This window comes from Pantherophis guttatus, chromosome 2 (assembly GCF_059756535.1).
Source record: "Pantherophis guttatus breed Tessera chromosome 2, ASM5975653v1, whole genome shotgun sequence".
In the NCBI taxonomy this organism is placed as follows: domain Eukaryota; kingdom Metazoa; phylum Chordata; class Lepidosauria; order Squamata; family Colubridae; genus Pantherophis; species Pantherophis guttatus.
In genome coordinates, this window is record NC_142064.1 from 40,502,907 (window position 1) to 40,519,004 (window position 16,098).

Sequence of the window (16,098 nt, forward strand, 5' to 3'; positions counted from 1 at the left end):
TGGTTTCTAGAAAAACACATCAAATTCTGCCTCAGTCTAATCATGCTCATTAATTAAAACTTAAATGGCTTGTTAATATATATATTTGATTATTGTCATTTTAGGCTTACCATTTTCTGCAATTCAACAGTACTTATTCTTCCAACTTCTTTTTTCATTTGATCCACACATTTCTGTGCTAAATTCAGATAGGCTTGGAGATGGCTGCGCATCATGGCTAACCTCAAAGCACATAGGAGAATTATAATCCACAATCTTAGAGTATCGAATGTAGCTTCTGACATTCTGTAGATTAAAGAATGAACACAGACATTTTCTAAATATCACTCCACACATTGCCCCAACCCCCTACAAGCACACATGCAAACACTGTTGCAGTAATAAGAAGATGGGAATGGCAGATGGGAACGTGTTCCTATGAGAAAGAATAAATGAGAGAAGAGAAATGTGGATGTATGAAAAGAAATCAAAGAAAGGAGAACTGCTTGTGCCTCTATGAGGGATTGAATGGATAGAGAGAAAAATAGAAAAGAGGTGGCCTTTGCTTTCCCCTCAGAAAGACTGAAAATAGTTGTCCTAAAAACTAAGGTTATTCTATTCTAAATCTTATTTTAAGAAATAAGAAAATATCTACAAAAATATTACATTTTAAACATATACTTATTATAAGGTTTAAAAATAAAGATTTCTAAAGCTTACAAAGGCACATTTTCTTTTCCTAATGGTGGGTTCATAATATAATCCTTGGTAATTGGCTTTACCCATAATAACACCATAAGCAGAGGTGCCAGGAAGTTTATATGTAGCAGAGTTCTGGAAGAGACAGAAAGCAAAATAAACACATTGTATTATTACAGAAAAAGGGTATTTCTAAACTATTCTATATTGAAAGCAATAAATACTAGTCTTGATTTCTGCTACATTCTATATTGATATATTTATGGTTCTAAAGAGCTTGAGAAAACCTTGGAATTCCTTGCAAGCTTATCAAGTAGTCTTGCTTAAAGTGAATAATACAAATTAACCCCCCAAACCTAATTTGTTTGCCATTACCAAATATTCCCTAATACATACAACTGCAGGAAAGTTTGGAAGCTTGTCCCTTTGAACAAGGGAATGGTGTGAATGATTACATATATAGTCCTCAATTTATGACATCAGAGTTCAAAATTCAAATGAATTTAAGATGCTGGTAATGACATTTAAAACCTACACATCAGATTATTTGAGGGACTAATTTAGGTTATATCTAGCCATCCTAACAGGTTTGGCGGGAATGGTACATTAAGGGTCCCATACTTTAAGGAGTATCATCTGGATAAGGCAGGAGAACAGCAGTTTCTGCCATGGCACCCATCCTTTGGAACATCATTCTTCCCCAAGATGAGATTAATCAAAGATAACACACTAATGGATAATAGAAGAGGAGAGAAAATGGGACTGTATTCAGATAACTAAAATGTAGAAAGGTGAACAGATGAATATCTGGATGGAACTCATCAGTTTAGTCCTCAACATTTTAGGTATCCGAACATAGTCCTATTTTATTCCATACTCTTAATCCATTAGTGTGCTTCCTTTGAAAATACTTTATGAATTTGTAACTGCATTTTAATAAGATTTTAAATTCACTGAATTTTAGAAAACACATTTTGAAATTTGGCATAAAAAACCAGAACCATGTTATAAGAGTAATACTACTGAGAGTGGAGGATACACATTAAGCTGAAATCTATACCCTTTTAACTTACTGGGTGATTTTTTCAGTTGTTAAACTCAAAGCATCAAGATGCATCTGAGCCAGCCTCAAACCAGGGAACGTCAAAAAAGCTCCAATAAGTGAACAGAGGATAGCCAGGAAAAGTTTGAAGGTTAGCTTAGAAACAGGACCCCTAAAAGAGAAAGAGTAACAGCTTTTTTAACATTTTAAAATAGTGTTTTTTCTACTAACAATACAGGTGATTGAAAGAGAAGCAAAACAAACAAAAAACTCCACCCAAGGAACATTCTAACTTTTAAGAAGTCTATGGTTATAATTGAAAATTGGAAATATTACCCCGACTTATGATTACAATGTAGCAAAAGGCCATATTTGCACACAGTCTTTAAACACTGACTCCCATCTAACAAGCTATGTGTCTGTCTTCTGCCTCCTAAATTTCACCTGAATCTAACAGAATTTTCTTCTTGGCCACAAATTGATCCTGCAATCATTAAGAGGCTTCTATTTATGCTCAAGTTGTTAGTGTTCAGCTTTAAAGTCTTTCATGGAATGGGACTAAGTTATCTGAAGGACTACCTTTGCCTCATTTTACCTGCCCACCTCACCAGATCCAGTAGGGAAGGTATGTTATAGGTTCAATTTCCTACATTTAGTGATCCCTAGACAGGAATTTTTTCTGCAGTGGCACCTGCTTTGTGGAATATTCTCCCCTCTAAGGTGAAGTTGGCCACATCTCTTCTGAGCCTCTAAAAGTCCCTTAAGATTTAGTTGTGGTAAGAGGCTTGGGGACCACAGGGAACTGATGACTTAGTGAGGTAGTAACATCTTTTCGTCTATTTTTTATTTTAGCTCAGTTTTTCTATTTTAATTGTTAATATTGTGATGATTAAGTATTTCGTTTTAACTTGTAAGCCACCCAGTTGCTTGTTCTGCAATATATATTAGATAATAGACAGATGATAGATAAATAGATAGAGAGATAGAGAGACAGACAGACAGACACTCAAATAAAACTATTTTAGATCTTACACTGAAAAGAGACAGAGCTGGGGGCTCCCCATCAGATTTTTCCTCATTATGTATCTTACGTATCCTCTGATGAAAATAATCAAGAGATATTTTACTGACAAATTCAATAGCAATAGCACTTATATACCGCTTCATAGTGCTTTTACAGCCCTCTCTAAGCAGTTTACAAAGTCAGCATATTGCCCCCAACAATCTGGTTCCTCATTTTACCCACCTCGGAAAGATGGAAGGCTGAGTCAACCTTGAGCCAGTGAGATTTGATCTGCTGAACTGCAGCTAGCAGTCAGCTGAAGTAGCCTACAGTACAATTCAAATACAAAAGTCCCTCTTATTGTGTGCTGTGCCAGGATAAGTAAGCATGGATACAGATGTATTGACTATTGCTATGAAGAGCCTTGGTAGTACAGGGGTTTAAGGCACCCTGTTATTAAGCTGGTTATTAAGACCAGCTGCCTGCAATTATTGCAGGGTTCGAATCTCGCCAAGGCTCAAGGTTGACTCAGCCTTCCATCCTTTCTTAGGTAGGTGAAATGAGGACCCAGTTTGTGGGGGCAATAAGCTGACTTTGTATAAATATACAAAAGGATGAAGGCTATTGCTGAGCACATTGTAAGCCGCCCTGAGTCTTCGGAGAAGGGCGGCATATAAATCAAATTAAAAAAAAAAAAAACTAAAAAAGTTGTGGAATACTGGTGCTTATTTAACACAAGAACATATTAATGTGCCAAAGAACAAGAACCAGGAGCCTTAAAAGATTGGATCAGAAACCGAATCATAACTGAGCATTCTTAGTGGGCACAAAATAATGGCAGAATTTGAGAGAGAATAAAATAAAATGGGCCACATACAGTAATAGAGAAGAATTGGGGGGGGGGGGAGGCAGGAGTAATTTACAGATCTAAACTCTCTAAACTCTAAACTATTTTGCACCGTGATATTTAGCTGAACATCCAATTAATAATAATTTTATTATTTATGCTATTTCTAATTTGTCCAATAATTGAAATTGTTTGCATTATTATTATTATTATTAATTATTATTAATTATTATTATTATTATTATTATTATTATTATTATTATTATTATTATTATTATTATTATTATTATTATTATTATTATTTATTAAATTTCTATACCGCCCTACTCCCGAAGGACTCAGGGCGGTGCACAGCCAAACAATAAAAACACATACAATACAAAATTTAAAAAATAGAATAAAATCAAATTAAATAATTTTGGCCCCGACAAATTTAAAACCCCAAACTTTTAAAACCAATTTAAAATTGAATATATAAATACTAAAAGATATTTAAAATTTTAAAAATCTTTTATAAAAGAGGGGGAAAATTAGGCCAGGCCGGCCTGGTGAAATAGTAAGGTCTTTAAGGCGCGGCGGAAGCTGCGCAGATCCGGGATCCTCCGTATCTCTGGGGGGAGCTCGTTCCAGATAGTAGGTGCCCCCACAGAGAAGGCTCTCCCCCTGGGGGCCGCCAGTCGGCATTGTTTGGCTGACGGCACCCGGAGGAGCCCCTCTCTATGGGAGCGTACCGGCCGGTGGGAGGCTATTGGTGGTAGTAGGCGGTCCCGCAAGTACCCGGGTCCTAAGCCATGGAGCGCTTTAAAGGTGGTAACCAAGACCTTGAAGCGCACCCGGAAGACCACCGGGAGCCAGTGCAGCTCGCGCAGGAGAGGTGTTACATGGGAACGCCATGTCGCTCCCATTACCACCCGCGCGGCCGCACTCTGCGCCAGTTGGAGCCTCCGGGTGCTCCTCAAGGGGAGCCCCATGTAGAGAGCGTTGCAATAGTCCAGGCGGGAGGTGACAAGGGCATGAGTGACCGTGCGTAAAGAGTCCCGATCCAGAAAGGGACGCAACTGGCGAATCAGGCGAACCTGATGAAAAATCCTCCCGGTCACGGCCGTCAAGTGCTCTTCTAAAGACAGCCGTGAATCCAGGAGGACGCCCAAGTTGCGAGCCCTCTCCGTGGGGGCCAATGATTCGCCCCCAATAGTCAGTGATGGCGTCAACTGACTATATCGGGACGTCGGAAACCACAGCCACTCAGTCTTGGATGGGTTGAGCCTGAGCCTGTTCCTCCCCATCCAGATCCGTACGGCCTCCAGGCACCGGGACATCACTTCAAGGGCATCGTTGGGGTGATCCGGGGTGGAGATGTACAGCTGGGTGTCGTCAGCGTACTGATGGTACTCCACCCCGAAACCACGGATGATCTCGCCCAGCGGCTTCACATAAATGTTGAACAGGAGAGGCGAGAGGACCGACCCTTGCGGCACCCCACATATGAGGGGCCTCGGGGCCGACCTCTGTCCCCCTGTCAACACAGACTGCGACCGGTCAGAGAGAAAGGAGGAGAACCACCGCAACACAGTGCCTCCCACCCCCAACTCTTCCAACCGGTGCAGCATGATACCATGGTCGATGGTATCAAAAGCCGCTGAGAGATCTAACAGGACCAGGACAGAGGAGCACCCCCTGTCCCGAGCCCTCCAGAGATCATCAACCAACGCGACCAATGCCGTTTCCGTGCTGTACCCGGGCCTGAAGCCCGACTGGAACGGATCCAGATACGTCGTTTCATCCAGGTGCTGGGGGAGCTGTTGCGCGACCACACTCTCAACAACCTTCGCAACAAAGCGAAGATTGGAGACCGGACGATAATTTACCAACATTGCCGGGTCCAGGGAAGGCTTCTTGAGGAGAGGCCTCACCACCGCGTCTTTCAAGGCGGCGGGAAAGTCACCCTCACTCAGCGAACGACATTATACATGTCGTTACAAAATGCACAATTATTTTTATATAAAAATACATTTATGTCTCCATATAAGCATACAATGACAGGATTCCTGCATTTAAGACAGAAGCAACCAAAAATTATTGTCCTGAACAGAATGTACGTTTTTGACATACTTTCAGACATTGCAAGTGTGATTCTGAATTAAAGGATTCATAATTCTGAAAAAATGTTACAAGGAGAAGTTTTTGATGATAATATATTTTCATCTTTAATATTGTGTTTTATACTTACTGGGATTCCAACCCTTGTTTTTCAAAAAATTGCACTGCACTTTCTGAAAAATTGGAAAAACCTGTAGATAGAATTTGACAGAATATTAAGTTGCTCATATGGAAAAAATAGAATAGTTTTAAATAGTTAAGCAAAAATATCAATTCAGTTATGCATAATCTAGAACATCATTTGCTATTTGTAAAATCAAAATGCTATTTGAAAGTGCAATACATTATTAGAAAATAACACATTACAAAATAATGAAAAAAGTCTAACTGAATTTAATAGTTGTGAACTCTTAACCTAAGAATATTTATAATTTGCAGAAAAATATTTCATGCCTATAATAGTAATAGAAAATAATTATGGAATAAAAGATTTGAAAACAGAAAAAATATTGGTATTTTTAAAAACGATATTATCTATAAAATATTTACTGTTAAAATTGCTAAGTATTTGTCTATATTAATATCAAAATATTACCTGATTCAAGTCCAAACTCCAAATAGTTTTCTGTTACAATCAGAATTACCATAGCTTTGACAAAGAAAAAGAAGCCAAAGGTTACACAGACTGATCTTTCTCCTCCCTCTTCAACTTTAAAGTAGTGTGTAGTTAATGAGAACAATATTTTGCTATATATAAGCGTCAAGGAATTTTTTTTTCATACAATTCTAAATAAAAATCTTTGAAACCAAGTGCTAACATTAGAGAGGTAGGCCTATAGGGAAAATTATAGACATTGGCATTTTGGCCCTATTTTTTTTGGAGGGGGGAAGCAGAGCAGTAGTTTTTAAGCTATAAGGCAAGTGTGTTCAGACTCATAAAAGGTTAATGCCAATTCCTCATATTTTTGCAAAACTTATCAAATCAGATTGCTAAATTTTACCCAAATAATCTTAAATATTCTGGACTGTATACAAATGTGTTTTAATAAATCATTGCAACATTTAAAAAAACAATAAACTGTTTTGGCATGTATACTAAATAGTATATTTAAGTATACATGTATACTTAAAAGAAAACCCCACTAAAATCAAATCCATTTTATATCCAAAGAAGACTAGAACTTGTTTTTTGTTTGGCAAAATTTTAAAAATTGGATGCTGTAGAGAAAAAAAGACTGCATTCTTGGGGAATAGCATTGGGGAGAAGGAATATCATCATGTGCAGGTCTTCAGAAACCAGCTATTATGTGGAACATGAATTCTTCTGGGGGAAAAAACCCCTAATTTATTCAAAATGTACCATAAAATGAGCTTCTGTTAAAGCAACAGCAGATTGAAAGTGAGTTTGCTTTTAGCCGAGCCGACAACAAACATGGGAGAAAGTAAAGCCACAAACTCCTCTTTGGATAAAAGAAAGGACTTGAGATCACTGAGAGTGTTCCTTAAAGATGTTCCCTGTGATGAAAACTGTAAAATATTGGTCTCTGGTGGGTTTTAGAGCTCTGGGAGTTGGAAGAGGCAGCTTTGCCTGAGCCAGTTTGTAGCCTTCAAGAGGTGTTGGGTTTGTCCCCTTCCTCTTTTGATCATCTTTAGAAGAAATGGCTTGCAAATTGCTTTTTTTATATTAAGATCTTTCAGAATAACAAGTTTCATTATACTGGGTGATTTCCCTTCAATCTGTAGCGAAAAAAAGCTTTAAGTAAGTGTAAAACCTAAAGAAAAAAATTATTTGGAAATAAGCAGCAAAAAGATGATTAAAATGTTGATTTTAGTTTTTAATAGTCTAGAGGCCAGACTGACTGAAAATAAAAATTTGAAATACATCCTGTAGTTTGCTAAAATCTTATTAAAATATATGCAGATATTAAGTTTAACTATAAGAAATTTTTGCCTTGGAAAAATATGCTGGTTGAGAGAAAAACATGATAAAAGAAGACCTTTTAGGCTGGTTAACCTAGGCAGATTCACTAATACAGAATGGAGAAAAAGTATTTTAACTCTGGAAGAAGTCAAGGATATTTGATAACAATGCACCCAGAAACTTCCCTTTAGACTATCTAATACAATAAAAATGGGGCTTAAAAGAAAGAGACAGAAGAGGATATAACTGAAAATCAGAATAAATGTCTATGGAGATTCTCAATCATCCAGATCATGGTTGTCCCAAACTGAAGAAGCTTCTTGGATGAGAAGTGAAACATTTTCAAAGAAACAAAGAAAGTCCAGTTGCCTTTTGAAAAGCACCTTTGGGACATGAAAATTAGACTGTTTTGGATATGGATTTAAAATTGATAGGATACAAGAAATATACTGGTAGACATTTTACAGAAAAAGGTGGATGTTTTAATAGTTAAAAGGGACAATAAATAATAAACCAGAAGTGTTACTTGGATACGTAGATTTTAACTCAGAAAAGTGACTTGGACAATTTTCTTATTTTGGATTTACAACACAGATGTATTAAGAAGGAATTCCCGTGAAAGGAGAGAAAGGAGAGATCGATTTTGGGGATATGGCCTAAAAGGAATAAACATTAAGACCTTTAAAAGTAGGTCTTAATGTTTATTAAAAGTAATGTTAATTTTAAAAGTAAAATTAAGTTTTACAAAGTTGGCTTATTCAACCAAGATTAAGATATATATGATTCTTTTCTTTTCTAGCAGTTTTAATGTTTTTTTTCTGGACTAGAACTGAATGATAAGGCTTTAACAATTTGTTTTTAGATAACATATGGGAATAAGACAAATTTTGTTGCATTTTTTAGAGAAAATAATAAGCTATGCTATTAAAATTGAGACGAGATGAAGAGAAGAATTAATTTTTGGGATTAAAGACTAAAATTTTAAATGTTACTTCTAATAGTGCTAATGGTTTTTTCCTTAATTTAGTTTGATGAGGTTTTAAAAGGTTTGTTTACAGATAGGAAAAAAGAAGAGTTTTTTCCTTTATATTTTTATAAAAAATGACAAGGTACTATGTAAGTAAGGAAAAAAATATTACACTGTTTTGTTTAAACTTAATATATAATTATTTTTTGTATTTCTTAATGGATTTTTAATAAATAAAAGATAAGAAATGAGATATGGATTAGAGATTTGTAGCTGAAATATTAAAAACATTATTGAAAATGTACTTGTCTTAATGAAGGGGAATTTCTATATTTTTTGTTTTTCCATTTTATATATTTTCCCTCCCCCCTTTTTCTTTTTAATATTTCTCTTGTTTGCATTAGTTTTAACTTTGTATTTTTAAACTTCAGTAAAAATTATTAAAAATGTACTATAAGATAATATAACTAACTTCCCTTTCATTTAAGAATTATAATTAGGCCCTTCAGGTTTAATGCAAACTCAGCAAATTATAAGTTTTTGAATAATTGTGTATTTTCAAAATTAAGCAATACTGTTTTAAAGGAAAATTAAGCAGCTCTATTAGCTTATTAAGAATAGTTTCTTATTAGATTACATTAGAAATTAGATTATTAGAAACTGCAGTATTTAACAATATCAGAGGGCTGAATGTACAAATGAGACATAATAGTCTTTTTCTTACTTTTAGTTTTATTAATCATAGTATGGTTCTTTTTAAAAGATTTTTAAAAGTTTTAAATTATAATATGAAGAAACCCTTGATCTTTTGAAACAAATAAGAAATTTAGAAATTACTGTTACATGGATATTATGAAATTATAGTTTTTAAAATATAAAGTAATTGTTCAACAAGTTCCAACAAAAAACTGTATGACATCAAAACTGATAATATATTTTTATTGCCATACAGTAAGATTGAATTCAGATTCATAAAAATACCTACATGCTTTGTGGATTGGGGTTTGTTCAGACTGGGAAGTGTTTCAGACTAGGGCATTTGTTTTATTTATAGTCAGAATTGAGTAAGCAATCAAAAGTAACACTGGTGATCCCTCCTGAATGTATCAGCTATAAAAACACACAGTAAAGTCAAATCTAACCCTATCTCTCTTCAATTTGCTGCATATTTTAAGACAACCATTGAATGATCTGCTGTCAGCCAGAGCTGACATAGAAGACAAGTTTCCATAAGGAACATATATCAACAAAGAAAGCAGTGTCTAAGAGGTAAATAGAAACAGGATATGGATTATAGAAATTGAGAACCAGCCGCCACAACTTTTGCAGAAGAAATGGGTCATGAACATTCAGAGGAAGAAAAAAAATGATACTAAGTGTAAAGACAGTAGTTCCCTAAAGAATAGAGGGAATGTAGTAGTTTCCTGAAAGAAGACAAATGATCACAGAAGTCTAAGATGATGGTTCTCAAATTGCGGTCATATGGCCCCTTGACTATTTAGATTATTTTAAAGAAGGCCACAGATGAAAAACATGTCAAGTGGGGCACACACACACACAAAGAATTTTATACTGCAAATATTCTCTTGCCAATGCTAGAAAACAAGATAGTCCATATCTAGTAATGGGACCTGGAGTGGGACACAGGAGAAAAAGAAGCATAGAAGGGGGATCACAGGCAAAAAAAAATGAGAAACATTGGTCTAAGACTTGCTATTATGAGGAGTGGAAACATACATGTCCCATGCAATATACTATCTACCAGAAGCTTTGATTAGCAACAGGTGTTTGAAGGATTTTGCATAGTTATTTTTTGAATATAACCTTTCTGATATATGTGGAATTAAAACTTGTATTGATATGGTCTGAAAGTTTTAGCAGCTTCAAATAGACCTGAATATTTAATAGTATTTAGTATTTAGATATTTAGAGAATAGAATAATAGAAATATATAAATATTTAGATATTTAGATAATAGAATAGTATTTAGATATTTCATAGATGCTTTATTTGAAGTTACATCAATGAATTTAATTTTACACAAAACTATTCAATACATTAGTATTAGCAATATACTGTATATGATCTGTAAAATAAGGAATTGAAATCTTAGAAAATCAGTAGGCTCAAGGCTTATGAAATATTGAATATACAGTATTTCTTACAATTTAGGGATAAAGTTCATTCATTCATGAAAAAGTATTTGGTTTTTACTTAATTCTCACAATGTCTTCAAAAGGAGACCCCAGATATATTTATATTGGCACTGTAAAATACCTGAAGGGTCTTTGACTGTTATGATTTGGTCATATTCTTTTATGGTTCATTTTTAGTCTCAAGGCATTGGAGTTAACACAATTATGGGGAAGTTTAAATATTTAAGAAATCAGCAGCATCAACAATATTATAATACTAATAAAAGTAAATTCTTTGTACTCCCACTTAGGGGTGGGAGGCACTGTGTTGCAGTGGTTCTCCTCCTTTCTCTCTGACCGGTCGCAGTCTGTGTTGACAGGGGGACAGAGGTCGACCCCGAGGGCCCTCATATGTGGGGTGCCACAAGGGTCGGTCCTCTCGCCTCTCCTGTTCAACATTTATGTGAAGCCGCTGGGCGAGATCATCCGTGGTTTCGGGGTGGAGTACCATCAGTACGCTGATGACACCCAGCTGTACATCTCCACCCCGGATCACCCCAACGATGCCCTTGAAGTGATGTCCCGGTGCCTGGAGGCCGTACGGATCTGGATGGGGAGGAACAGGCTCAGGCTCAACCCATCCAAGACCGAGTGGCTGTGGTTTCCGACGTCCCGATATAGTCAGTTGACGCCATCACTGACTATTGGGGGCGAATCATTGGCCCCCACGGAGAGGGCTCGCAACTTGGGCGTCCTCCTGGATTCACGGCTGTCTTTAGAAGAGCACTTGACGGTCGTGACCGGGAGGATTTTTTATCAGGTGCGCCTGATTCGCCAGTTGCGTCCCTTTCTGGATCGGGACTCGTTACGCACGGTCACTCATGCCCTCGTCACCTCCCGCCTGGACTATTGTAATGCTCTCTACATGGGGCCCCCTTGAGGAGCACCCGGAGGCTCCAACTGGCGCAGAGTGCGGCCGCGCGGGTGGTAATGGGAGCGACATGGCGCTCCCATGTAACACCTCTCCTGCGCGAGCTGCACTGGCTCCCGGTGGTCTTCCGGGTGCGCTTCAAGGTTTTGGTTACCACCTTTAAAGCGCTCCATGGCTTAGGGCCTGGTTATTTACGGGACCGCCTACTACCACCAATAGCCTCCCACCGGCCAATACGCTCTCATAGAGAGGGACTCCTCCGGGTGCCGTCAGCCAAACAGTGTCGACTGGCGGCCCCTAGGGGGAGAGCCTTCTCTGTGGGGGCACCTACCATCTGGAATGAGCTCCCCCCGGAGATACGGAGGATCCCGGATCTGCGCTCCTTCCGCCGTGCTGTGAAGACCTTTTTATTCCATCAAGCGGGCTTGGCCTGATCTCTTCCCTTTTTAAATATGTAAATTTTAATCTGTTTTTAAATTATTGGGGTATTTTAATTTGTCTGGGCCAAATAATTTAATTTGATTTTATCGGGTTTTTAAATTTTGTGTATTTATGTATTTTATTGTTGGCTGTTCACCGCCCTGAGTCCTTCGGGAGTAGGGCGGTATACAAATCAAATAAACTAAACTAAACTAAACTACTTTACTTATATATTTGTTTTTGATTTTTTTTTGTTGGGAGTTAGAGCAGAATTCCAAGTATGTATTTGTATTTGTATGTATTGAATGTAAGCAAAAGGAGAAGCAAATAAAAAAAAAAAAACACCTCTCTCACACTGCATGTGAGAGAACATAAATGTATTTCAGTGTTATCTTAAGTCAACTGGGAGAGGGGCATGTTTTAATCCATACCCAAAGGAAATGAAAAGAAAAGTCTAAAATACCAATGTAATTAATAGATAGTAATCAGCCACTTCACTTTTGCTATTATACTGTAAAATTAGTATCTCTATCTGAAGTTGCCTATATAGCTCAGCATGAAACAAAAGTCATGGTTATGAATAGTATATTATAAAAGAAGCATTTGTGAGCAGATAGGTATTGTACAATACAACCACAGTCCTTGACTTACAGTGATAATTGAGCCCAATATTTCTGTTGCTAAATGAGACATTTGAGTTTTGCCCCATTTTAGAACCTTTTTTGCCACAGATATTAAGTGAATCACTGCAATTATTAAGTCATTAAGACAGAATTTGGCTTCTCTGTTGACTTTATCAAAAAGTCACAAAAGGTTATCATGTGACCCCAGGACACTGCAATCATCATAAATATAAATCAGTTGCCAAGCATCTGAATTTTGATCATGTGACCATGGGGATGCCACAATGGTCATAAGTGTGAATAATAATCATGTCACTTTTTTTCAGATGCTTGGCAATGATCTCACTTATATATGTATGTATGTATGTATGTATGTATGTATGTATGTATGTACACACACAAATTTTATATAAAAGTTGGTATCTTCCAAATACCATGGATTACAGTTCCAAAACAGCAGGCAAATTCAAAGAAAAAACTATGTTACAGAATTCAGGCTAGAGTAAAATAATAAAATATATTTACGTAATTACACTTTCCACAATTGTTTTAACAATAAGTGTATTAAAATCAAGCACAATCATTTCGAAGGAACTTCAAAAAAATTAGGTAATTTTGAACTAGATGGCTATAAAGTGTTTCAACTTATATCAAGGACAAATGTTACCATTATATTATTGTCTGAACTGCTTTAATTTAGTTCTGATGAACTAACCTCAATCTGTAGAAACTTTTTTCTCAGCCTTAACACAAATATTGTGGTATGAACTAAAATATGCCTGGTGATGATTAGTGCATGGTATTTTTCAAATACCATGGACACCAAATACCATGTCTATTCCTAGACAGCAGGAAAATTCAGAAAGATGTAACATAACATACTGTATTTGGAGAATATCAGATTGGGGAATATTGTATTAGAGAAAAAGCGCCAAGTATTTCCTATGAACCATTTTTACAAAAAATTTCTGCCATAAACTTCACAAAATGGTCCTATTAGATCTCTCAGTGGCTTTTGATACCATCGACCATGGTATCTTACTGCACCGGCTGGAGGGGTTAGGAATGGGGGCACCGTGCTTCGGTGGTTCTCCTCCTTCCTCTCTGACCGTTCGCAGTTTGTGTTGGCAGGGGGGCAGAGGTCAACCTCAAGTCACCTTATTTGTGGGGTGCCGCAAGGGTCAGTCCTCTCACCCCTTCTGTTCAACATTTATGTAAAACCGCTAGGCGAGATCATCCGTGGTTTTGGGGTGAGTGTTCATCAGTATGCTGATGACACACAGCTATACATCTCCACCCCAGACCACCCCAATGATGCCCTTGCTGTGATGTCCCGTTGCCTGGAGGCCTTGCGGATCTGGATGGGGAGAAACAAGCTCAGACTCAACCCCTCCAAGACCGAGTGGCTGTGGCTTCCGGCGTCCCGGTATAGTCAGCTAGTACCATCACTGACAATAGGGGATGAGATTTTGCTCCCCACAGAGGGGGCCCACAACTTGGGTGTCCTCCTGGATTCACGGTTATCTTTAGAAGATCATTTGACGGCCGTGGCCAGGGGTGCCTTTTATCAGGTTCGCCTGATCCGCCAGTTGCGTCCCTTTCTGGATCGGGACACCTTGCGCACGGTCACTCATGCCCTAGTTACCTCCTGTATGGACTACTGTAATGCTCTCTACATGGGGCTCCCCTTGAAAAGCACCCGGAGGCTCCAACTGGTCCAGAACGTAGCCGCGCGGGTGATTATGGGCGCAGCTCGTTACGCCCATGTAACACCTCTCCTACGCGAGCTGCACTGGCTCCCGGTGGTCTTCCGGGTGCGATTCAAGGTGTTAGTTATCACCTTTAAAGCGCTCCATGGCTTAGGACCTGGGTACCTACGAGACCATCTTCTGCCACCAATAGCCTCCCACCGACCAGTTCGTTCTCACAGGGAGGGACTACTCAGGGTACCATCAAATTATGTCGACTGGCGACTCCCAGGGGGAGGGCCTTCTCTGTGGGGGCTCCAACCCTTTGGAATGAACTGCCCCCGGAGATACGGAATATCCCTGATCTCCGTGCTTTCCGCCGTGCCCTCAAGACCCTGATGTTCCAACAGGCGGGGCTAAACATACGAACATGTGAATGATTTTTTAAATGTTATCTAATTCTGGGTTTTATTTGATTGACCAAACTAAGTAATAATTTTAATTAGCAATTTTATGATGTTTGTGTGTCTATATTTTTCTTGACTGTACACCGCCTTGAGTCCTACGGGAGAAAGGCGGTATAGAAATATAATAAATAAATAAATAAATAAAATATTCATTTTTTTAGAGTTTAACAGAAGTTCCAGAATACTTTAAAAGGATACATTGCAAAAGCAAGAACAAGAAAACACCAGACTATGCTGATATTCATTTCTTGTGAAGGCTTCATCCAAGTATAGTAAGCTTCAGTTATCAAATACACCACTGTAGCTGCCACTGTGAAGTCCACCAACCACTGATACTCAGGAAAATAATGCAAGGCTAAAATTAAAAGTGGATGTTTAGTAGTTGAAATATATGCATACAAATACTTATAAACTGTCTTCAGGGCACAGACCTGGACATCTGAGAGACTATCAGTCTCCATCAAACAAAAATTGATAGGGTTGGCATGGATCCCATCAAATAAGTGATGCATTTGTATTGGACCAAGAAGGTATGCCTTTCCCTATGGAATAATGCTCCCCCACAAGTTCAGATCACCCGTCTGTAACAGCTTTTAGAAAGATCTTGAAAACATGGTTCTTTTCACAGACATGGGCCAGGATGTTAAATGAGCCCCTTTTAATGTTCTGAATGCATGATTCTTGCAGCACACGGGGTTTTTAATAATTTTTGTTATATATATTTTTAATGTAATACTTTCCAGTAGTACTGCTGCTTGACACTGACAAGACCCTAATCAGTTTCACATTAAAGGCTTTTATTTGCCTAAGCAACTGGTGGCTCACAACCCACAGCACACTAGGAAAACAGCCTGCACCAGCAAATTCCTTCTGATGTGTATTTCCATTGTGTGCCTTATACTTTTGCAATCCCTTTCTCTCCAATGAATGTAAATACAAATATTCTCTTCTTGCTAATTATCCCAGTATTGGGATGAAAATTAAAAAGGGCAAGAGAGTGGGGAAAAGGGGGCTATAAATCTGCCCTTTTATATGGCTTGCTTGTGAGCCAGGTTTCAGAAACCTTTTCTAGTATTTCACCCGTTTATTTGGGCTTCATCTTTCTGACATTTTAAAGTAAAGGAAATCTGAAGTAAAATCATAAGCACAGTTGGAGTCATGTGATTATCATTTAGTGACTGTTTTGCTTAATGAGTGCAATTGCTAAATGAAGCCTATTTGTACATTTTCCCAAAGCACTTTATATTAGAAAAGACAGGGAAGTATACTCATAATA

General features: G+C 37.8%; 1 protein-coding gene across 4 annotated transcripts in view; it reads right to left on the reverse strand.

The window, feature by feature from the left end:
* TMEM161B (transmembrane protein 161B) overlaps positions 1-16,098 on the reverse strand; it is a 51,824-nt gene that overhangs the window by 11,089 nt on the left and 24,637 nt on the right. For 2 of the 4 annotated variants that reach the window (XM_034441250.3, XM_060690621.2), the window contains exons 5-11: positions 15,021-15,177; positions 6,266-6,417; positions 5,801-5,861; positions 2,753-2,818; positions 1,752-1,892; positions 700-813; positions 111-285 (exon numbers count right to left, since the gene is read on the reverse strand). In XM_034441250.3, coding sequence (XP_034297141.1) covers positions 111-285; positions 700-813; positions 1,752-1,892; positions 2,753-2,818; positions 5,801-5,861; positions 6,266-6,417; positions 15,021-15,177 — 866 coding nt within the window. The remainder of the gene's footprint in view (positions 1-110; positions 286-699; positions 814-1,751; positions 1,893-2,752; positions 2,819-5,800; positions 5,862-6,265; positions 6,418-15,020; positions 15,178-16,098) is intronic. The other 2 variants (XM_034441251.3, XM_087885882.1) reach the window with 1 other exon arrangement.